Raw genomic sequence first — 24,195 nt, forward strand, 5'->3', positions numbered from 1 at the left:
TAGGGGTTATTAATCATCAGACAAACCAGAGGTATGTCTGAATAAACCCCTTTTGTAATTGAGGCCAAACTTTATTAATTTCAACCATGTTTGAAAATTTTGGGTGTTGGACCGGACGGAAAAGGAAAGAAGGGAAGAAAAAGGGAGGGATGTTAGAGAGAGAGGGGGGTAGGAGAGTGATAATGGGAGGGGAAGGGGGATAAGACCATGAAGCAGCATAAAGCAACAAGTTTACTGGTTGTTTATCATTACGGTAAGGTTCAGATGTAGTACCAAAAAGGGCGGGGCCTGTCCACACACACACTCAAATGTTATCAACACACCTGTTAGCTGCAAAAATGTCCAAATGTCGACATGCACATGAATTCCGGCTGCCGCTGCTGCTGCGGTGGGGGTCTTGGGGTGGGGATGGCTGGGCACTCTCCCTCCTTCTTTTCACGTTCCACCATCCATTTTAGAAGAACATAAACACTCACCTGAGCACATGTGTTAGCTGACCTTTGCACTAACCGTTTGCATGATTGAATGACTGAAATATTTCACACTAGTTGGTTTTAAGGCATAAGTATGTGTGTGTGAACACTATCTGGTTTGTGTACATGTCGACAGGTGGACATTTTTGCAGCTAGCAGGTGTGTTTATAACATTTGAGTGTGTGTGTGGACAGGCCCCGCCCTTTTTGTACTACATTTGAACCTTACCATAATGATTAACAACCAGTAAACTTGTTGCTTTATGCTGCTTCATGGTCTTATCCCCCTTCCCCTCCTATTATCACCCTCCTACCCCCCCCTCTCTCTAACGTCCCTCTCTCTTCTTCCCTTCATTCCTTTTCCGTCCGGTCCAACACCAAAGATTTTCAAACATGATTGAAATTAATAAAGTTTGGCCTCAATTACAAAAGGGGTTTATTCAGACATACCTTTGGTTTGTCTGAAGATTAATAACCCCTCTTGTTAAAGTAAAATATGTCCAACACAAGAGGCCCTCAGCTCTCATCTGTCTGCCCAGCTGTTGGACAGGACAAGTTAAAAAAAAAAAAAAATAGGACGCTGAGCAGGTGAGTTAATTGACTGAACCGCCCAAGGGTATTTACCTGTAAAACACTGCAGCGAGTATCTGCCTGAAATACGATAAATCGTCATTGAGTCTGCTATGTGTGACCCGGTACCATTGACCATTGGGCCACTCCATTTCGAGTATAGCGGCAAGTAGACGGCACAACTTAACATACAAGTCTGAAGCTTCCACTGGAATAATATAATAAAGCTTAAGTGATATCCATAACTTAAAAGCTTCCATCTGAGAACTATAAACGAGCTTAACGCTATAATTTTGAGGCTTCCATCTGGCTCATAAGATACGAGCCTAAGTAACCTCGAATTTCGGGCTACATGCATGTCGTAACACAGCTTAAGAACGTCCTATTTTTGAGGCTTCCACCTGGCATATAGTTTTCAGTAAAATCTAATCTGAGATTTTGTATGCCATTCTGACACTAACATATCAGTTGATCAAGTAAGATAACTCATTGAAACTCTGAAGAGGTTTACCACCCCATCACTCCAGTGCAGAGTAGGTGCGTGGAATGCAGTCGTCGTTGCATATCCAGATCAAGGTGAATTGGGAGCTGCAGGACGAGCAGAGACTTTGGAACTTGGAAACCATCCAACTTCGTCGAGGGCTTGACATCATCCCCCAGAAACTGAATTGCTGACCGGGGAGTATGGGTCACAGGCTCAGGAAGCGATGCATGGATAGACAAAGCAGTATTAGTCTTGGCGATGAATACATAAATAATTTAGACCTGATTAGTTTAGAAAGCTTAAGATGAAAGGGAATAAAGTCCTTTTAAGAACAAGAAGAAGAAAAAGAGAAATCAATTAGTGAGTTTAAAGAGAAGGTTCTATCTGTGTATTCATAGTACAATAGAAAACGATTAGCACAGATTCCAACAAGAAAGACAGTCAATATGGAACCTGCACGTAATATATCACCAAAATATATTTTATATATGCAGCAATAGTAAGAGAGAAGTAACCTTTAGTCATTTCCGGAGGGATGCACCTTAGGAAGGCCACAGAGGAGCAGGCGAATAGAAGGATAACCAAGGTCCAAGGAGATTACATAGATGAGGAAGGTCGCCATCCCACGTAGCATGGACAGCGGCTTGGCTAGATTTGAGGTTACATACTTGACATCATCGGTTCACAATAGGTGGACAACAAAAGCACGTATAACTTAAACATTTTAAAAGTAGAAAATAATTTACATCCGTCTTGTGTTGTCCTAAGACGGATGTAAAAAGCAGTGTTTTATCACATACAAATCGCACGTCCAGAACGGTGTTCTGATGTGTCACATTTGGACCTAAAAAAGCTGTAATGTTAATGAATCCATAGTTGTCTGCTATGGTCTAGTGCAGGGGTTGGGAACCTATGGCTCGCGAGCCATATATGGCCCTTTTGATGGTCACATGTGGCTCGCAGACACATCTAATTATACTTTTTTTTTTCATTAGACCAGTCCTTCTCGGGCGCGATGCAATGGCAGAGGCGCGCAGTAGTAGCGGTGCTTGGAGAGAAAAATCTGCGTCAGCACCATCAGTTTACTATTATCTAGAGTTTGTACCAACTGGAAACATGTGAATTGCAGTGCCTAAAACTGCGCGCTCCCGTCTCTGAGAAAGAGCGCGCAGTTACAGGGACGGGATGTGTGGGGAAGAAAGCAAAACTTAAAACACGCTGCCCGTCACTCACTGCAGCGTGCATGTGAGTGTGTGTGTGGCTCTACGTCTGCATGTGAGCAGTATGTCTCACATCTAAATAACATTCAGACCTACGATCACGATTAAAGTCTCCTGCATGAAGCTGAAAGTCACCACGTAACCAGACTAGACCATCAGCAAAACTACCATGAGAAATACTCATCATTTATTAGCAACAGCATAACGATGTTATTAAAAAGAATCAACAGACTTATTGTACTTTAAAAGTGTTGAAATTACATCGAATGCTCACATTCACTTGTATATTTAGTTTCAAACATATTGTCGCGGACTGAGTTTAACTTGGCTGTTGGGCCACGTTACAAGTTCTGGAGTTCATTGAACGCATCAAGCAGAGATCTGATTGGCCCTCAGTTCTGTCGCTCCGCCTGTTGTTAGGTAGTTTGGACCAATGGGGTTCAGATATGGGCCGAATAAGAGAAATGGGAGTGCTGGAGCGGGACCATGGGAATATAAAGTTGGGAGAGGCTATTGTCTCAGCTGGAGAGATTGAGGAGTTGCTGAATTAATTGTACGGCGTTTGTTGCGGTCTTCTGTCCTGAAAATGTCATCTGTCAGTGTCTCATCAGGGCGGGTCCCACCTGACTGAATGGACCAAGTTCCTGGACCTCCAGCTGCATCACTGCTCCTGAAAACACTTTTCTGTCTCACTGCAGGTTGAGGAACTGCAGTTTGTCAAAGATCAGCTGTAAAGTTCTGGTCTTAGCTCTGAAGAAAAACCCGTCCAATCTGACAGAACTGGACCTGAGCTGGAACAACCTACAGGATCCAGGAGTTCTTCATCTGTGTGGTTTTCTGGAGAGTCTAGACTGCAGACTGCAGACTCTGAGGTCAGACTCCATGTTTCAGTTGTGTTCACATCAATATGATGAGTCCAGATGACTGACTGATGACATGACTACAGAGTGATGACTGACCCCCCTCCCCCCCCATTCCCATGCTGCTGCTGAGACTCTGAGGCTCCTTTTTCTCTTTTTTCAGAGGTTCTCATGTAGATCTAGTCTGACAATAATCCTGTCCACAGACGAGTGTTTTCAGTCTAACTTTGAATGTAGAAACTGTGTCAGCCTCTCTTCCATGAGCTGGGAGTTTATTCCATAAGACAGGGGCTTGGTGGCTAAACGCTCTACCTCCAACCGTACTTTGATTAATTCTAGGAACCACAAGCAGTCCTGCATTTAGTGAGTGAAGTTTTCTTATTGGATGGTAAGGGACTATGAGGTCTTTGATATAGGACGGGGTCATATCATGTAAGGCCTTATAGGTTAACAGGAGGATCTTGAACTTGATTCTAGAATCAACTGGCATCCAGTAAAGTGAAACTAACACAGGAGTGACGTGATCTCTTCTGCTAGTTCCTGCTAACAATCTAGCTGCCGCGTTCTGAACAAGCTGGAGACTTCTTATGGAACTCTTAGGACACGCTGCTAACAAAGAGTTACAGTAATCCAGTCTAGATGTAACAAACGCATGGATGAGTTTTTCAGCATCACTCTTAGAAATGACGATTTATCGTATTTCGGGCAGATACTCGCGCAGTGTTTTACAGGTAAATACTCTAGGGCGGTTCAGTTAATTAACTCACCTGCTCAGCGTCCTATTTAAGCCAGGTGCGCAGTTGTTCATTCTTTCTTACCTTCAGCGCTCATTCTTCGCCGGTCTCAGTGCCCGCGGGTCTCCGTCTCTTTCGGCATCTTGCTGTGTTCCCACCGTTCTTCGGATGGATGATCCCCGTTTTTTATGATGTGGGGTTTTTCGTTTCGCCACGTCTGCTCTGCTTTGCGGTGATCCGCGGGCGGCTGACGGCGCGCAGCGCGTTCGTTTCGCCGCGGTCGCGTGCATCTGCAGGGGGTGTGCTTTCCGCGATGTTCGGGATGTCCGTGGCCCCCGATCGGGGGCAGTCCGGGTCTTCTCGTCTGCCGTGGTCAGCCGGCTTTCTGCGGTGAGCGGCAATCAGTCCTTTCCCGTGTAGTTTTCTAAGGCTGCGTTTTTCTTCCTGTTTACTTCGGTGACGTCGCGCCCCTAAGGACCCTGGGAATTGTAGTTTTGTCTCCGGGTCCTTCATGATGCACTTCTGATTCCTTTTCTGCTGCGTAGTTCTGCGTCGTCCGGTTGTTTTTTCAGGGGTTGTGGGGTCCTTTCTGTGGTTGTGAAGGCTGGCAGTCCTCGTTTGGACAGGTTTCTCATGCTGGCTGAATTTATCGTGGTTTTTAGCATTTGTTTTTCTGTTGCTGTTTTGTTCTTTGGGAGCTGAGTGTGAATCTTGACTGCTTTTTAATTTGATGCTGGCTTTATTATTATGGCGGTTCTTCTGTTTATTTTCTTCGTTGTTGTAGCTGCTGGCTAGTCAGAATGTGAATCAGTGTCTCTTGGACCCGTCTCTGCTCTGTGGACATTTTCCCCTATGATTGGTCTCTCTTATGCAGCGCTGTGGCTCATTTTATTCACTCGGCGATCCTCGTTCGTTGCACCCGCATGTTCTGCATCTGGTTCTGCTCCGCCTGTTTTTTCCCCGCTCTGTGTACCCCAGTGGGTCATGCCCTGGCTTCAGGGACTTGCGTCGGCCGCATTGTTTGGTTGGAGGTTTGCGGGGGCTATGTGATGGATTCTTCCGGGGCATCGTTTTCAAAGCCGCCACGGAGGGTGGTCCCTGGGAAGTGTTCAGGTTGACGTGACTTGATCTGGACCTGCTAGCGCCTCGCAGTTAATCTTCTGGGCATCAGTGGCCTGGTTCCCCATGCGCCTTCAGGATTGGTATATATTTTCTTCAGCTCCCCATGCTGTCTCCACAAATTCCTCTGAACGCGATATAAGGCTGCGGGTGACTGTCACTGATGGTCTCATTGTTCTGCCTCTATGCCTCTCAGTGGCGTCTCTTGGCCTTCAGTTGGCGCTCGAAGTGTTTGTCGGTTTACCTTTCCGCTGTCATTCTTTCCCTCTTTATGCCTGGAGTGGTTTTGTGATACCTGTTGTGTCTTCAGGCTCCCTCCACTTGTTCTCCTGAGTCTGCGCCTTCTGGTTTGGGGGAAAAGGATTTAAGAAGAGTGGTTTGTGTTTGTCCGGCCGCCAGAATCTACGGCTCTGATGGTTCTTAAGGGGTCGTCCGGTTATTTCATCCTTGGAGATTATATTAAGGCTGTTTCAATATTGAATGATAGTATTGTGTCATCGGTTGACTTGGTTAATGTTTAAATAACACCTTGAGCAACTTCTACCCTGACCGTGGGAAATATATCACTTGCGCTCTCAAGCTTAGTTCAAGAGTTAAATCTTGTGTCCACAAGTCAGTTTTCTGTCTGCCTTTTCTAAGCAGATGGCACTCTGCTAGATGCATCCCCATTTAGAGGCTTGTTATACTCCGCCTCTAAATGCTTAAGGTTCAGTCTAGCAAATATAATATCAAACCTATGATCCCTCATGGCTCTCAAGTTCTCTTTTGCAGTATCCAGTCGCCCTTGGCTAAATAAAAATTTGTGAACCATTAATATCATATACAAGGCATCAAATCCAGCCGAGCTGTAATCCTCTGCTACGTGGGATGTTGACCTTCCTCGTCTACAAATCTCCCTGGCTACTCTTCCCATCTACTACTCCTACTCCTCGATGGCCTCCTGAAGGCATCGCATCCTGAGCCTGCGAACCCCTACGCCCCGATCAGCTTCTCCGTTTCCAGGAAATGATGTCACCCATGCATTCTTTGATCTGGTGCTGCAACGATGACTGCTTGACGTACCTATTGCTGCACTGAAAGTGACGGGGCGTTGGACCTCCTCTGCATTCCAATGACACTTCTGACTGAATTAATTAATCAATGTCAACCGCAGCATGACTGTAAATTCTTTGATTGTAGATGTTAAAAGAAGATTATAGCCAGGTGGAAGCCTAAAAATTTAGGATGTTCTAAAGTGTATTATAGTATGCGATGGGGCTCAAAAAAAATTTTGGTTTCTAAGCTCAATTACGCCAATTAAGCTTCGGACATATGGCGTTGAGGTTGTTCTTGATATTTAGATGGAATCTTCGAATAAATGGATGTTCTGAGCTCGTATTATGGTATGCCAAATGGGGAAACATTATGGCAGTTAAGCTCGTTCGTAGTCCTGTCGTTGGATTAAGCTCGTTAAATAGTATACCAAATGAAATAACATTTATAGCTGTTAAGCTCGTTCTTAGTATTTGATGGAAGCCACGAATAATGGATGCACTTAAGCATGTTTAGCATGCTTTTGGAAGCTTGGATTGGATGTTAGGTAGTGTCTTCATACGGGTTGTTCTTGGCGGTTCAAATTATAGTTCCTTACAGCGTTTTGCGGATGTGGATTTATGTTCTTTAAAAATTAGGTATGAGTGATTCTTATGTTGGCTCCCTGCTTTGTTTTGTTTTGTTTCCTTTGTTTGGCTCTCTCTCTCTCTCTTTTGCAGATAGTATGTTCCCCTAGTGGTTCACGAACGGGAGCGGCCCAACGGTCAAAGGTGCCGGGTCACACATAGCAGTTCCACTAGATAGTGTGTCCCCTTCGAGGCGCTGTACTCGAACGGGGGCGGCCCAACGGTCAAAGGTGCCGGGTCACACATAGCAGTTCCACTAGATAGTGTGTCCCCTTCGAGGCGCTGTACTCGAATGGGGGCGGCCCAACGGTCAAAGGTGCCGGGTCACACATAGCAGATCCACCAGATAGTGTGTCCCCTTCGAGGCGCTGTACTCGAATGGGGGCGGCCCTACGGTCAAAGGTGCCGGGTCACACATAGCAGATCCACCAGATAGTGTGTCCCCTTCGAGGCGCTGTACTCGACTGGGGGCGGCCCTACAGTCAAAGGTGCCGGGTCACACATAGCAGATCCATTAGATAGTGTGTCCCCTTCGTGGCACTGAACTCGAATGGAAGAAATAAAAAGAAGGGGGCGGCCCAACGGTCAAAGGTGCCGGGTCACACATAGCAGATCCATTAGATAGTATGTCCCCTTCGTAGCGCTGAACTCGGATAAAAGAAATGGAAAGAAGGGGGCGGCCCAAACGGTCAATGGTGCCGGGTCACACATAGCAGTCATACTGGGAAATGAAATGAAAATGGAATGCTGCCGAAAACACACCCCATTTTATTACACACTGATTTTACATTCACATTTTCTCTTCTTCTGGATGATTTTAGTGTTGGGGGTGTATCATACGGGTTGTTTGGCGGTTTAAATTATAGTTCTGCACAGCGTTTTGCGGAAGTGAGCTTACGTTCTAAGATCAGGTATAAGTAATTTTATGTTGGCTCCCCTTTTATTTCTTTCCCTCTCTCTTTCAGATAGTATGTTCCTCTAGTGGTCTCCACGAACGGGAGCGACCCTACGGTCAATGGTGCCGGGTCACACATAGCAGATCCACTAGATAGCATGTCCCCTTCGCGGCGCTGTACTCGAACGGGAGCGACCCAACGGTCAATGGTGCCGGGTCACACATAGCAAATCCACTAGATAGCTTGTTCCCTTCGTGGCGCTGTACTCGAACGTGGGCGGCCCAACGGTCAATGGTGCCGGGTCACACATAGAAGATCCACTAGTTAGCATGTTCCCTTCGTGGCGCTGTACTCGAACGGGGGCGGCCCAAACGGTCAATGGTGCCGGGTCACACATAGCAGATCCACTAGATAGCATGTTCCCTTCGTGGCGATGTACTCGAACGGGGGCGGCCCAAACGGTCAATGGTGCCGGGTCACACATAGCAGTCATACTGGGAAATGAAATGAAAATGGAATGCTGCCGAAAACACACCCCATTTTATTACACACTGATTATACATTCGCATTTTCTCTTCTTCTGGATGATTTTAGTGTTGGGGGTTTTGTTACCCGAAAGTTTTATGGAATTTTATGGAATTGAACGGAGCTTTATGCCAAACGAAAATATGTGAATGCCAACTTAAAGAATGTGAAAAGAATGTCAAATAAATATTTCTTACTGCAAGAGTTGTCTGACTGAAATGACGATTTATCGTATTTCGGGCAGATACTCGCGCAGTGTTTTACAGGTAAATACTCTAGGGCGGTTCAGTTAATTAACTCACCTGCTCAGCGTCCTATTTAAGCCAGGTGCGCAGTTGTTCATTCTTTCTTACCTTCAGCGCTCATTCTTCGCCCCACCCTCCTCCCCGGCTTCCACCTGTGGGCTCCGTAAAGGGGGGTTTTGTTACCCGAAAGTTTTATGGAATTTTATGGAATTGAACGGAGCCTTATGCCAAACGAAAATATGTGAATGCCAACTTAAAGAATGTGAAAAGAATGTCAAATAAATATTTCTTACTGCAAGAGTTGTCTGACTGAAAGTATATTTCTGATCTTTGCATTATTGAACAGGTGAAAAACTGCAGTTTTCCCCGTCTGAGATCTGTGAGCCTTAAATGATAAATCCTGGTCAAATCAAAGCTCTTCAGAACTTCTCTCCGGGTAAATGGTTTGGCTGAAGCGCTGATCTCCTCTGCCATTATCATACTTGCTTCACTTTGTGATTCTTGTTTCCGTCTCGTCCGTCCTTCGCAAATTCAGATGGTTCAGGACGTCCAAAGATGAAATGTGCAGTTAAGAAAACAAAAGACACACAAGAGTCTGCATGAATTTTCAAACCTTTTGCAAAAGGGGAGAGAGGGAGGAACATGACCTGTTAGGCTCTGTGGCTGTCCACTCTCTCTGTCCTCAAGGCAAAAAGGCTTTTTTTATTATCCAGTGAGGGAAGATGAAAAAATACTAAAAACATCATTAGAATGGTGTTTCTGTCTAGTCTGCATTGCAGGTGTTGTGGCTCCATAAACACTCCAGTACAGAAAGAAAACAGGTCAAAAACAGGCCTACTGGGGGACCTCTGTACAAATTATCTGTTACTGAAGGCAGGAATCAAGCACATTTCCTTTAATACTGTGAAGAAACTGGATTCTCTAGAAAGGACTGTATTAAATATTAGTTCGTACCCCGTCAGTTTCTTGCACACAGAAATAAATGAATAATGACTCAGAGACAGCTACTTATCTTTTTGTAGGTTTACTCCGCACAAAGAGCACAAATTTGTACGCAGGGTTACAGACAGATGAACAGGGTTGTTACAACAGAGTCCGAACAAAGGAACTCAAAAATAGGCTTGGTATATATACCTTGCATTTGCATATTCAGAACCTCATCTGATGGATCATGGTGTGAAAAACCCACCCCCAAGTTGTTGCAGGCTAGATGTTCGAAGGTCAGATCTTAAAGTGTCAGATCTCTCTGATGTTATCACAGACATTTGCCAGACCGCATACACAAGCACACACAAAGATGAACGGGGAGGATGCTGGAGGAATGTTACGAGACAATAGTTTTGGTTGTGCTCTGTAATATAATTTTGAGATGATAATACATAGTGAATCAAGTTTAAACCATCAGTGTAATAAAAGTAAAACTTAGTGTAAAGGGGAGTTTCTAACTATTCTGTTTCTAATCACTCCTAACATACCCCCCTGTTTATCATATAACAATTATGCATGGAAAGTCAGCAGAACACTTCTCATCATCAAACATATACCATTTCACAAAGATTTTCAGTATAGGCATCATAACGGCTCTGTATCGAAAGCAAAAGTGTATAGGTACATGTAAATACACAAGGATACATAAAACCAACGTGAATAAATGAGCATATCAGAGGTGGTAGGTGATACATGTGAGTTGATGCGAAAACCTCCAGGGTTGAACTTATACCATCTGTGTGAAACATTCATTGAGCGGTCAGGGAGGGTAAAACTCATTCAACGGCTCGGCGCCCCTCGGCGGCCATCCCTAAGGATACGTATGCATCACCAGTCCGGACCTAGGCACAAAATCGTTAATTAAAGTTACATAGTACAAGAACCAAAGTAGGAAATAAAGAAAATAAAGAAATGCAAATCCAATAAAAGAACAAACAACAAATAACACCTTAAAGACCAGTTTCAACCACGAGCGGATGTGGACCAGGTGAATTGTAGGCATAGTGTTGATAAAGGGTGTTGACATACGTTGCACGGCCTGACAGCGCTTTGTCAACCATTGATCTGATGCAGGGAAACACACAGGTGACAAGAAGGAAAAATAAAAGCAAGACACAGAAAACCGGAGTGGCTGGTTTTATCAGCACACTCCACCACTCCACCAGAAGTGAACCAATAAAACGGGGAATCGGCCCTGTATGTCTGTCATCTGAGAAGAAATGTGTGATTTAAGGTTTTTGACCTCATTGATGATGTGAGTGAGATTCGCAGAGGAAGAGGGAATAAAAGTACAACAATAATCGTGGATTAATGCACAAATGCCACCACGCTCAGCTAAAATGAAATCAGGCGCCATCCTGTTCTGTAAGATCACAGTAGTCATAGCCTTTCGTTTGGGGTCCTCATAAAGAAATTCTGTCAGATGCAGGAGGGAACGTCGTGAGATTGTCAAGAGACCAATATAAATCATTTACTGCGTTACGTAAACCAAACACCGTAGGAAGGGAAAAGCGCCATGGCAACTGTTTTACCGGTGCCAATAGCAGGAAGACGCTCGTGTTGGGAAGTTTCACAAGGACGCCTGGACAGGTGATCAATAGAAGAAGCACTGTGTGTTTCAGATTTTTGAAAAACGAGAGACGCAGGAATAATTTCAGCCAGGTAACAGGTGCCGCACCAATCTGCAGGAAGCCGCAGGTCCAAACATACTCAGGAGGACAGGGAAAACCTTGTGGTCCAGTAACATAAGTGAGTGCAGCTGAAACAGAAGCGGGTTTACGTAAACCTGCGCGGATGCCTATGGCAGTATAATTGAAGATCAAAGCGTGAGGGAGAGGGTTGTGTTTAGAAAGCATGGAGGCATCGTACCACCAATGCATGCCACCTAAAGGAGCAATAGATAAGTTTGACCCAGGAACGACGATAGCATCCTTACAGTGGGATTGTCCTAGAAAATGGGCAGAATGGTCATCACATTTACTCTTAATGCAGAAGGGTGCTGTCTCAGGCCACCTGGCAAGAGCCAAACCCCTTAAATTTGTTTTGTTAGTGGCGTTGGAAAATTGGGCAGGTTGTCTCCATGTCGACTGGTCAGAAGAGGAAATGTTAACACCAGGTAAAATGTCTTTAACACCAATACTAGAGTAACCAGAGGTAAAGTGAACAAAAAACATCGTCTGAAACATAGAAACAGGCCTGGGCGAGATTGTGGGATTATGACGCACATGATGAGGAACAAAAGAGCAAACATAACAATCAGTGACATTATAAGAAGAAGCTGTGAGGTTAACCGTCTGAAACCAGTAATTGTCCTGATGATCAATGGAATCCACTAAAAATCTCTTCATGCGAGGAATCCAGTCACGTGTTATTGGCATCACCGTCGGTTCAGATTGCGAGTGGGCTTGTGGACCAGTCTCATAGTACCAGGGAAAAAGGGTGAGAGCGCACAGGAGCAGCAGGGCAGACCACAGGCAGATAAAACCACGAAGAGGAGGCGGACCCATGTCAACTGGTTCAAAGCTCACTGTAGCTGGGGGAGAGCAGTGTCAGGGGAGACACTCCAGAGGGTGCCCTTTAGCCAGAAGTATTGTCACTGCAGGCCTCGCAGTGGGACTTAGTCAGTGGAGTGCCTCACAATGTCAGTCTCGTAGGCTCTAAGCAATTTACAGTGGCTTACGTGAATCCAGGAGGGTCGCTCAGCAATGCGGACTGCCGTTGGTGTGGCGAGAAGAACTTTGAAAGGTCCTGTCCACCTCGGTTGTGACCAAACAGTCCGTTGAATGGCCTTCAGAAAAATCAGGTCACTGACAGAGATCTTCTGGTCGGAATTCAGAGTCTGTGGAGAGGAAAGGAATTGGGCAGACTCAACTTGTTCCTTTGCACTCACAGCTTTCTTCAAATAGTCATGTAAATCATCAGAGTTGTCATAAGAATCAGGCAGAAAAGCAGAAAAAGTTGGCAAAATAAAAGGTTTGTGAAAAATATATTCAAAGGGAGACAGACCTGTTGCAGCACTTTGTGTGGTGTTTATGGTTAATCTAACCGCATCTAAACACAGAGGCCAAGATTTTCCCATGTCAGCGACAACCTTTGCTAATAACTACTGAATTGTGGAATTCTGTCTTTCAACAAGCCCCGCACTCTGAGGGTGGTAGGCCGCATGCAACTTATGTTTAATGCCAAGAGAAGTCAACATGGTTTTGACACACTCTGCTGTGAAGTGTGTGCCATTATCGGAGTAAATGATCTGACGGAAACCAAACCGAGGAAATATCGCAGACTGCAGGACTTTACACGTAAAGTCTGCAGTTGCTGAGGCAGTGGGATGGATTTCTGTCCACTTACTGAACGCACAAACAATAACCAGACAATATTTAAAATGATGAGATTTGTTCAGTTCAATGTAGTCCATGTGAATTTGTTGAAAAGGCTCAGTGGGATGAGGAAAAGAACCACGTCACGTTTTAACAGCACCCTGAGCGCTATGACGTAAACAAATAAATCATGCACGGACATGTTTTTGGTCAGTTTTCTGAAAATTAGGGCAGTAAAAAACTTTTTATACTGCATCCGTCATTTTCCGTGTGGTAACGTGGCAAGAACCATGTGAAACACATGCAGCCCAAGAATATAATGTAGGAGGGAGAACAATTTTGTTCTTGGGTCTGTGCATAAGAATGCCAGTGTCGGAAGCAACATACATGTCAGGAGAGGGAGTCATTCGAGACTGATGATGTAATGGCACAGTGTGGTTCACAGGGTCTGACAACAAGAGCATGGCAGGCGTGCCAGGTAAATTCAAAGCTAGAGAACGGGCAGACAAGTCAGCTAGCGCATTTCCAAGGGACACTAAATCCTTTTTCCCCGTATGGACGGGACAATGAACGATGGCGAGGGCTGATGGGAGGGTGAGTGCATGACAAAGCTCTTTCAGCAGAGCTGCATGTTTTACTGGAGCACCAGAAGAGGTTGAAAACTGTCGTAAATGCCACATAGCAGTGTGTGTGTGGCAGGTATTAAAGACGTACTTGCTGTCAGTATAAATTGTGACAGGAAATCCCGAGGCGTAATGTAAAGCTGCAATCATAGCTTTCAATTCAGCAGCCTGAGCAGAGTGAGAGGATGGCAGCGTGTCCGTTAGCAAGACATCAGACAGAGTAGTGACAGCATTGTGACAGTGTGTGTCTGTGAAGTGAAGGATGGAAAAACAGGAACTCTGTCTTTAAACTCAATTCTTTGTTCTGGATTCAGGTTGAGGTGGTGCAGTTTGTCAAAGACCAGCTGTGATGCTCTGGTCTCAGTTCTGAAGTCCAACCCGTCCCACCTGACAGAACTGAACCTGATGAACAACAACCTTCATTCTTCAGATGTTCAGCAGCTCCAGGATCTGGTGGAGAGTCCAAACTCCAAACTGCAGACTCTGAGGTCAGTAGAGGGTTGGAGTCAGTCCAGCTGCTTCCAGATGTTTGGTCCTAAATTTAGTCTGAGAGCAGAGATGCAGAGTTTCCTGTGAAGCTGCAGCTTCTCAGTGAAGCTCTGAGGAGAATGATGACAGGCTTCAGGACAACAGTCAGCCAATCAGAGCAGCAGAAGCTCCAACAGGTGAAGATGACAGGAAGCTGCTGCTCTGAACAGGACTGAAGCTCCTGCTGCTCTTTCTGCTGCTGTGCTGCATCACTGACTGACAGACCAGGATCAGGAGACACTCCTTCATCTCTGTCTCTCTACTTTCTCTCTGCAGGTGGGAGGGAAGGAGCTTGTGGGTCTGATGTTCCTCCTGGAGGAGCAGAGAGGAGCAGCAACAGCAGCTGGTCTGCAGAGATGTGGTGACTGGACGGTGTTCCTGGGAGGTGGAGAGCAGAGTGATGGAGGAATCAGAGGAAGTGGAGATGAGTGTCAGAGCTGCAGCAGGAACTGATCTGAGATCAGCTCCACTGTCTCTCAGTTATGGGGCTGCAGCTCCCCCAGTGGACTGATGGAGAACTGCACTTCCTCTAATTCTAACTTCTGAAACGTCACTATGGGGTCAAATTGTGAAGTTTGGTCGTTTCCTGCAAATAAACTCTGATATGAATTTGTAACAACAACCAGTAAATAGCTGGTAAACTAACCTGGCTCCAGTTAGTTTCCATTTTAAAGGTGTTTGTAAAAAAGTTTCCTCTTGGTTCAAAGTAAACCTGGACGGTTTCTCTAAACCAGGGGTGGGCAATCATTTTAGCTGGGGGGCCACATTGGGTTTAAAATTGGATAGAAGGGCCGGACCAGGAGCAGATGTGTGGAGTGAGAATGATACAACATGGAATGTAGAGGAAAACATTTGGATTGAAAATGATATTCTAAAACAAAATATTCTAGAGTTTTGAATTTAAAGCTTTTGTTCCCATTTTAGATCTTTTTTTATTGTTAAGCCCTTTGGTTCCTTCAAGGAGTTGTATAGTTCTATTTGAATAAAGTTTCATTCATTCATGATCCTTTGAATAAAATAACATTATTTATGAAATAAAACAATGACCAAATAACACTATGATTTTCAAAGACAAAAATTCATGAGAAAAATCTATTGATACATTAAAAAAATAAACAGTGGATCATCTCCCATCATAATTCTAATAAAGACTCTGAAGCTGCAGCTCATCACTCGTCTAACAGTTTGTGCTCAAACTGAGCAGCTGTGTTGTGTCCTGCATGTCTGTTCATCCAGTAATACTGAAAAAGCACATTTCTATGTCTTCTGCTGCAGCTAATCACATATATCTTTATTACCTTTTCACCAGAACAGAGTTTCTCGTTTATTGCAGGAGTTACATTCTAAAAATAACAGTGATCGGTGAAATCCACAGTCTGATTCAGCCCCATGAGTCAAAGTGTCCTTGGGCAAGACACTGAACCCCACCTTGCCTCTGGTGGTAGGTGGGCGCCTGTGTTTGGGAGTGCAGCGGAATGTGTGTGTGACTGGGTGAATGGGTCCGTGACTGTAAAGCACTTTGTCCTTGTAGGAAGAAAAGTGCTATACAAGTATACGCCATTTACCATTACAGACGCTTATGGCATCAAAACTGCTCTCTCCATAAATACACATTTCTCAGACAAGCACGAACATTTTCACCCTCTTCTCTTGTTTAAATTCTCAAACCTTCATAGAAAGTAGTTCCAGGAACTAAGAATGAAAACAAAGATCTGATTGATTAAAGATTTCTGATCTGAAGAGCTCCACGTTCCTGTTCAGGAGACACGGCACGGACTGAGGAGGTTGATTGACAGGGTCTCCAGCCAATCAGGACACAGAACAGGGGTGCGCTGTTTAAAAAAGGCAGCATGATCGCTCAGAATTTTTTTTTTCTTTTTATTGATTCAGAACAAAGGTGACATCTGGCAAAAGAACAAGGAACAATAAACTGTACATCAAATGATCAAAGTAAACGCCAGGAAAATAAACTTATATTAATTTATGAAGCTGAGCAAGGTGATACATTTTAATAGTCATTTGTGAATATAATACTTGGTTAATAAAATCAGAATATTTATAAAATAAAATAGGAAATAGAAATGTATTATCATAATTCTTCTTCCTCTGTCGGCTTTTCCCATCAGGGGTCGCCACAGCGAACAAGTTGCATGGTAAACTTGGCAATGTTTTACGCCGGATGCCCTTCCTGACGCAACCCTCTCAAAGCAACCGGGTTTGGGACCGGCACAGAAGTAGAGAAGGGAACAGGGAGCAGCCCTGATTCGAACCTTGGTTTCAAGGATGGAAGGCGCCGCACACCTGCACGAGCTAAACCGGCTCCCATAAATGTATTATCATAATTAACGTAACCAAATAAGATGTTTTTCCATGTTGATGTAAGATGTGAATAAATTTGAGTTTTTATCAGGTTTGTTTATTTGTTCCATATTTTTTCAGTGGACTTGCAGGTCCAAAAGAAATGCACCAACTTTTCCTCAGACTGAGAACAGAAAGAACAGTTTTTATCAATATCCCTTTTTAGCCTTTGCATATACTGATTTGTTGGATAAAACCTGAATGATCTTGAATGAAACCTCTTTCACTTTGTTGCTTATTAGATATTTGTTTGGCAGAAGCCAAAACTTTTCCCAACACATTTGACCATGAAGTGATTCCGTTCTTAGCTCCTGCTGGAACAGTCTTCAGACGATTTGTTTTGGTTTCTCAAAGTTGAGAAGCAGAGTTTTCCACAGCAGTGTCCGTCATGTGAAGCTGTGGTTGGGGAGCAGATGGAGATCCTTTATAGAGATAGGTGAGGTTGAGGACACAGCATCAAGAACAACAGAAAAGTCCTTCCCAGAAACAGGGATCTGGTAGAACTGAAGGAATTCGGTCTAAGTGTAAAGTTGACCTTGTTGATTGAATAATTGACTAACTAGTCTGATATTGATAGATAGATAGATAGATAGATAGATAGATAGATAGATAGATAGATAGATAGATAGATAGATAGATAGATAGATAGATAGATAGATAGATAGATAGATAGATAGATAGATAGATAGATAGATAGATAGATAGATAGATAGATAGATAGATAGATAGATAGATAGATAGATAGATAGATAGTCTTTATTGTTATTGCAACATTGTACAACGAGATTAAGGTGCAAAAATAGTCAAATAGTAAAAATAAAATCACAATAAATAGCATTAAAAAAATATAAAATACAGCAGACATAACCCACACACGCGTGAACATTCTGTCATATTTCCATTTATGGCTTGTGCTTTACAGCGTTTAATGTAGTTATTGCTACGGGATAAAAACTTTCCTTAAAACTGTCAGTCCTTGTTTTGATTGACCTGAACCTTCTCCCTGATGGCAACAGTTCAAAGAGGGAGTGTCCAGGGTCTGAAGCGTCCTTAAGAATCTCCTGGGCTTTTTTGAGGCAGCGCGAGCTGTGGAGTTCTTCCAGAGGGAGGAGAGGGCAGCCGATGATCCTCTGTGCCGTGTTAATGACCCTCTGTAGAGCTTTCCTCTAAGCCACTCTGCATCTGTTGAACCACACACAGACACAGTACGTGGATGTTGTTCTTCCTGAGCACCCTTAGGAAGTGCAGTCTCTGCTGGGCCTTTTTTAGCAGCTTAGAGGTGTTTACTCCCCAGGTTAGATCCTCCTCTATGTGGACCCCCAAGAAGCGGAAGTCTGGCACTCTCTCCACACAGACCCCGCTGATAAACAGTGCTGGTTCCTGTGACGTCATTTCCGGGTGAGCTATTCCCAGTGCTAGTCGTGTGTGACTGCTGTCCTCTTGTTTGGCATTAGCCTGACTACTATTGCTTACTCTAAGGGTTATCTGGGTTAATATTCACATCTAGTACCTTTTATTAGCGAATACACCACTGTTAAACCGCTTGCTGTTCACTTTCTCATTTTGCTATATAGACCACTTCTCTTTACCTAAACACCGCCAGCCTTAGCTTAGAACCTAGCATGGCCACCACTCCTTCCGCCTCTCCTCCTCTCTCCTGCCCCATGTGCCATATGTTTAGTGATGATCCTGCCTCCTTTAGTGAAGATAGCGGTAGGTGTGTTAAGTGTAGTCTTGTGTTAGACTTGGAGGCCAGGCTGGAGCAGTTAGAAGCGCGGCTCCGCACAGTGGAAGCTGAGCCGGCTAGCCAGGTCTTTACTCGTAGCGCGGGCCGCGCTACCAGGGCTAACTTAGTTAGCACCCCAGCGCCCTCCCAACAGCCGGGAGACAGTCAGGGGTTTGTACCGGTTGGGAGGAAACATAGTGCTAAACGCAAAAACTTAGAGCACCCGAGACTCCACGTTAGTACTAGGTTCTCCCCCCTCAGCGACACACCCGCTGAACACTCAACTCTGGTTATCGGCTCTTCTGAAGTTAGAAACGTGGAGCTCCCAGCGGCTACAGTCAGGTGTTATCCGGGGGCCAGAGTTGGTGACATCGAGGGGAACCTTAGGATGTTAGCTCAGAGTAAGTCCAGGTTCTGTCAAGTCGTGATTCACGCAGGCGGTAATGATGCCCGACGGAGACAATCAGAGGTGGCTAAGTTAAACGTAGCTTCGGTGTGTAAACTAGCTAAGACGATGTCAGACACTGTAATTTTCTCTGGTCCTCTGCCGAACTTAGTCAGTGATGAAATGTACAGCCACTTTTCATCATTTAACCGCTGGCTTTCTAGATGGTGCCCAGAAAACGGCGTTGGTTTTGTGGATAACTGGAGCGCGTTTTGGGGGAAGCCCGGTCTCATGCGGAGAGATGGCATCCATCCCACCCGGGACGGTGCCGCTCTTCTTCCTAGAACCATTTCTGCTAGCCTTAGTCTGTTAACCTGACAATCCAGAGACGAGACCCGGGCGCAGAGCAGCAGTGTAAAACTCTCCTCTGAGCCTCCCTTAGGGTTAGTGCCGGTGCAAAACCCATGCAGGGAAAGTCAAGCAGGTTCGAGCTTTAGCTTATGTGCTGAAAGACAAATGAAAGGAGCGCGTCATAGAAACCTTAAAGTGACAGACAGCAGTACTCACAAGCAGAATTATGATGTAATTAAATGCGGTTTATTAAACATTCGATCCATTTCCTCCAAGTCCCTCTTAGTCAATGAGTTAATCATTGATAACAACCTTAGTCTTTTAGCCTTAACAGAAACTTGGCTCCAACAACATGACTATGTTAGATTGCATGAAGCAACCCCCCCCCCACTTATGCTAACTATCAGAAATCCAGGATTTCAGGGAAAGGAGGTGGTTTGGCAGTAATATCACAGTCTAGCTTACTTCTCAGCCCTAAAGTTAAAAATGCTTATAATTGATTTGAAAGCATCATATTGTCTTTAAGTCACCCAAACGGGAAAACTCGAAAACCTGTTTTACTCATAATTATTTATCGCCCCCCCGGCCCATATTCAGAATTTTTAACTGAGTTTTCCGACTTCCTATCGACTATTGTCTTAGATTCTGATCAAATTATAATATTAGGGGATTTTAATATTCATGTTGATGACCCCAGTGACTGCCTAGGAACGGCTTTTGCAGCTTTATTAGATGATGTTGGTTTCACCCAAAGTGTGAATGAACCCACTCACTGTCATAACCCTGGACCTTGTTCTAAACCATGGGATAGAGATCAGCCAGCTGAGTGTCCTTCCTCTTAACCCCATCATTTCTGATCACTTTATGATTACCTTCCAGCTTACACTGGAACATCCTTCTGTCCCAGTGAATAAGAAACAGCTTAGAAGAACCTTAACTGACCGTTCTGTGTCTGAGTTTAAACACACAGTTCAGCCAGTACTTAGTGATATTCTGAGAAAATACTCTGAGACCAGCTCCCATAGTATCAGTCCTAGTATAAATGACCACTTTGTTAATGATGCCTTACAAGCCCCTCAGGAGTACACTCGAAGTTGTTGCCCCCTTGAAACCTAAGTTCGTCAGACAAAACCAAGTAGCACCGTGGTTTAACGCTGAAACTCGTTCTCTTAAACAAGAAACCCGTAAGTTGGAAAGAGAATGGCGCCGCTCCGGTTCAGAGCAGTCTCTGGATATCTGGAAACATAGCCTATTAAATTATAAAAAAGCTCTGCGTAGAGCTAGAAGCCAGTACTATTCAACCTTAATATCAGAGAATGGAAACAATCCAAGATTTCTTTTTAGCACTATTGCTAAATTAACTGGCAGTCAGAGCTCAGTAGAACCACATGTTCCTGTTTCTCTCAGCTCTGATGATTTTCTTACATTTTTCGATAGTAAAATCTCAAATATTAGACATAAGTTAAATCAAGTTATTCATACTATCAGCCCAGAACAGGCTGAAGCGGTAGAAATGGAGGCATCCATAGAAACCTCTGTAACATTGGACTGCTTCACTGCTGTGGATCAAGCGGAAATAACATCAATTATTACGTCCTCCAAATCCTCAACGTGTCTGTTAGACCCAATTCCTACTAGACTTTTTAAAGAAACTTTTCCCCTAATTAATGATCCCATATTAACAATGATAAATGCCTCTCTGGAAACGGGTTACGTGCCACAGTCTTTTAAATATGCAGTTGTTAAACCTCTTCTAAAAAAAGACCAGTTTGGATCCTAGCATCTTGGCCAACTATAGACCGATATCAAACCTGCCCTTTATTTCTAAAATCCTAGAAAGAGTTGTAGTTAAGCAGCTTTACTGCCACCTACAGGACAACAGCCACTTTGAAGACTTTCAGTCGGGGTTTAGACCTCACCACAGTACGGAAACTGCACTAGTTAGAGTCTCTAATGACTTGTTATTGGCCTCAGAAAAGGGACTACTTTCTATTCTGGTCCTGTTGGACCTCAGTGCAGCCTTTGACACTATCGACCACGGTATTTTACTCCATAGACTATAGCAGGACATAGGGATCAGAGGATCTGCTCTCCAGTGGTTTAAATCCTATCTGTCCGATAGGTATCAGTTTGTTAATGTAAATGGCCATTCCTCTCATTGCACTCGAGTCAACTATGGAGTCCCACAGGGCTCAGTCTTGGGACCCATCCTGTTTACGCTTTATATGCTACCCCTAGGAAACATAATCAGGAAACACAGCATTAATTTTCATTGTTATGCCGACGATACGCAGTTGTATTTATCCATGAAGCCTGACCAGAATGACCAGATAGAGAAACTGAACGCCTGCATCAGTGACATCAAGACCTGGATGATAATGAATGACCTCCTCTTGAACCCAGAAAAAACTGAGGTCATTATACTTGGACCTAAAAACCTCAGAGATGCTCTGTCTGCTCAGATAGTCTCCTTGGATGGCATAAGTATAGCCCCCAATTCCACAGTTAGAAACCTTGGGGTTTTATTTGACCAGGATTTATCATTTAAGGCTCACATATCTCAGGCATGTAGAACTGCCTTTTTTCACCTGTGGAATATTGCTAAGATCAGAAATATACTTTTCTTAGAGTGAAAACTCATCCAAGCATTTGTTACGTCGAGGCTGGATTACTGTAACTCCTTGTTAGCAGCATGTCCTAAGAGTTCCTTAAGAAGTCTCCAGCTTGTTCAGAACGCAGCAGCTAGATTGTTAGCAGGAACTAGCAGAAGAGATCACATCACTCCTGTGTTAGTTTCGCTCCATTGGCTCCCAGTTGATTCCAGAATCAAGTTCAAGATCCTCCTGTTAACCTATAAGGCCTTACATGGAATGGCCCCGTCCTATATTAAGGACCTCATAGTCCCTTACCATCCAATGAGAACACTTCACTCACTAAATGCAGGACTGCTTGTGGTTCCTAGAATTAGTAAAAGTACGGTTGGAGGTAGAGCGTTTAGCCACCAAGCCCCTGTTTTCTGGAATAAACTCCCAGCTCATGGAAGAGAGGTCGACTCAGATTCTACATTCAAAGTTAGACTGAAAACATTCCTCTCTGGACAGGATTATTGTCAGACTAGTTAGTATTCAGAGATTATTTAACTTAATGTTAATTTGTTTAAATTAAACTCAATAACTATTTGTTTTAAAGGCTGCTAGAAGTTGAAGCTGGGGTAACTATGGTGCACTGGGGTTCTGTCCTCTTTTCTTTTCTACTTCTACCCTTCCTCTCCTCTATTCTTGATCATAATTTATCATTTAGTTCTCCATGCCTCTGTTTGGTGCAGTGCGATTCATGTATTGTCCCTCTTTCACTCCTTGCTATGAGACACGAGCCTGAGCTCAGACTGAAATCAAGATGGCTGCTGCTGCTACTGCCACTGTCTCTGTGTCTCCCTTGACAGCTTCAGAAAATACTGATACACAGATCACTTACCTCAAAAAGGATATCCAGAAACTCTCTGATGAGTTGAGGTCGAAAAATGATCTGTTGAACTCTTTGCTGGACATAGCGCATCAACAGTCCATGCATATTGCCTCACTGAAAGCGGCCCTGGAAGATACAGTTCACTGGGACCCTGACATCTCGCCGCGGCCTTCCTTGAGCAAAACCACTTTGGACTGAGGTGGTGTGCCGCAGGAAGAAAGCCTTGGACCGCGATGACCTCGTTCTTTCCAACCGTTTCAACGTCCTGTCAGGTCCAACATCTGATGACATCCTGAAAGCGGCTCCTCCACTCCGCAGGAAAAACCCTCGCCCTGTCGCTTCTCGGACTGAGAAAGAAGGCAACCCGGCATCTGGAGGCCCTTCTTCCGCTAAACGCCGACAGCTCCTGAGAGACGCAGTGAGTCGACGCCCTGACACCCGCCGCGGGCAGAACGAAATCCATGTCATCTCGGGATCCAATAATGCGGGTTCTTCATCTGCGGTTGCGATCGGGGCGTCGGGTCCAGGGTTGGCGGCGTCCCCCCCTGCGACAGGTGTCGCAGCGCCCACCGTCACCTCTCCTCTTCCTGGTGTCTCACCTGCCTCAGCGGCTGCTACTCCTCGCCCACCAGGTGTCTCGCCAACTCCCGCTTGTCCTCCTGCGGCGACGGGCCCGCTTACTTCGGCAGCCAGATCTGGCGGCAGTGGTGATCGCGCTGGCTCCTCCTTCCCAGGAGGTTCCTCGGACACCTGCACGGCGCGGAGCTTGCATGTTGTGGGTGTTTCGGCCGCTGATAGCTGTCCTTCTCCCAGTGTGGCTTTGAGCCATCATCCATCCGCTCCGGCCCCAGCCCAGTGTGTTCCCCCATCTTTTGCCTCACCTGCACCTATCTCTCAGCAGCATCCATTTTCCTATCCACAACCTTTGTTTGCCCCAACATCACTCTTGGTAGGAGACTCAATCATTAGGCGTTGTAGATTTTTTAATGCAACCACCCATTGCTTTCCTGGTGCCACAGTGCCCACCCTACTGGATAAACTTTCTGGACTCTTACAAACTGCACCTCCTACAATAACCAGAATTATCATCCATATAGGAACCAATGACACTTCACGCAGTCAGTCAGAGCTCACAAAGTTGGATTTTTTGGATTTGTTTACATTTTTAGCCTCATGTGGGAAATCAGTTTTTATTTCCAGCCCTCTCCCCACACTAGGCCATGGAGCAGAGAGGTTTAGCAGGATTTTAGCGCTCACCAACTGGCTTAAACACTCTTCCCTCTGCTACAATTTTGGCTTTATTGACAATTTTAATCTTTTTTGGGATTGCTGTTCCTTTTACCAACGCGATGGTCTCCCATAAACCATCTGGGAACAAAATTTTTAACAGCAAACATAATTTATTTATTTATTTATTTTTTTTTTTTTTTTAACTTGTCCTGTCCAACAGCTAGGCAAACAGATGAGAGCTGAGGGCCTCTTGTGTTGGACATATTTTATTTTAACAAGAGGAGCAAACATAATTTATGCTGTTCAGTCCTACATACTTTATGATTGACAATCAACTCCACCTTCCAGTTGTGTCAGCAGCTCCCCCCCTTCTGATAAGATCCCTGTCATCATCAGGCCTCGCTTTCAATACCATCCTATTTCCAGAGGACCCTCTCATCCC

At 44.6% G+C, this 24,195-nt stretch overlaps 1 protein-coding gene across 3 annotated transcripts in view; it reads left to right on the forward strand.

Moving 5' to 3' along the window:
- LOC144983713 (NLR family CARD domain-containing protein 3-like) overlaps positions 1–24,195 on the forward strand; it is a 66,094-nt gene that overhangs the window by 32,317 nt on the left and 9,582 nt on the right. The window contains exons 12-14 of one of the 3 annotated variants that reach the window (XM_078930857.1): positions 3,445–3,618; positions 14,025–14,198; positions 14,515–15,403. The exons of the other annotated variants lie outside the window; for them this stretch is intronic. Of the exons in view, the coding sequence (XP_078786983.1) occupies positions 3,445–3,618; positions 14,025–14,198; positions 14,515–14,542 (376 nt within the window). The 3' untranslated portion in view covers positions 14,543–15,403. Of the gene's footprint in view, positions 1–3,444; positions 3,619–14,024; positions 14,199–14,514; positions 15,404–24,195 lie in introns of those variants that run through there. 3 annotated transcript variants of the gene reach the window in all.

The sequence above is a fragment of the Oryzias latipes genome, chromosome 2 (genome assembly GCF_053564925.1).
Source record: "Oryzias latipes strain Hd-rR chromosome 2, Olatipes_Hd-rR_3.1".
In the NCBI taxonomy this organism is placed as follows: domain Eukaryota; kingdom Metazoa; phylum Chordata; class Actinopteri; order Beloniformes; family Adrianichthyidae; genus Oryzias; species Oryzias latipes.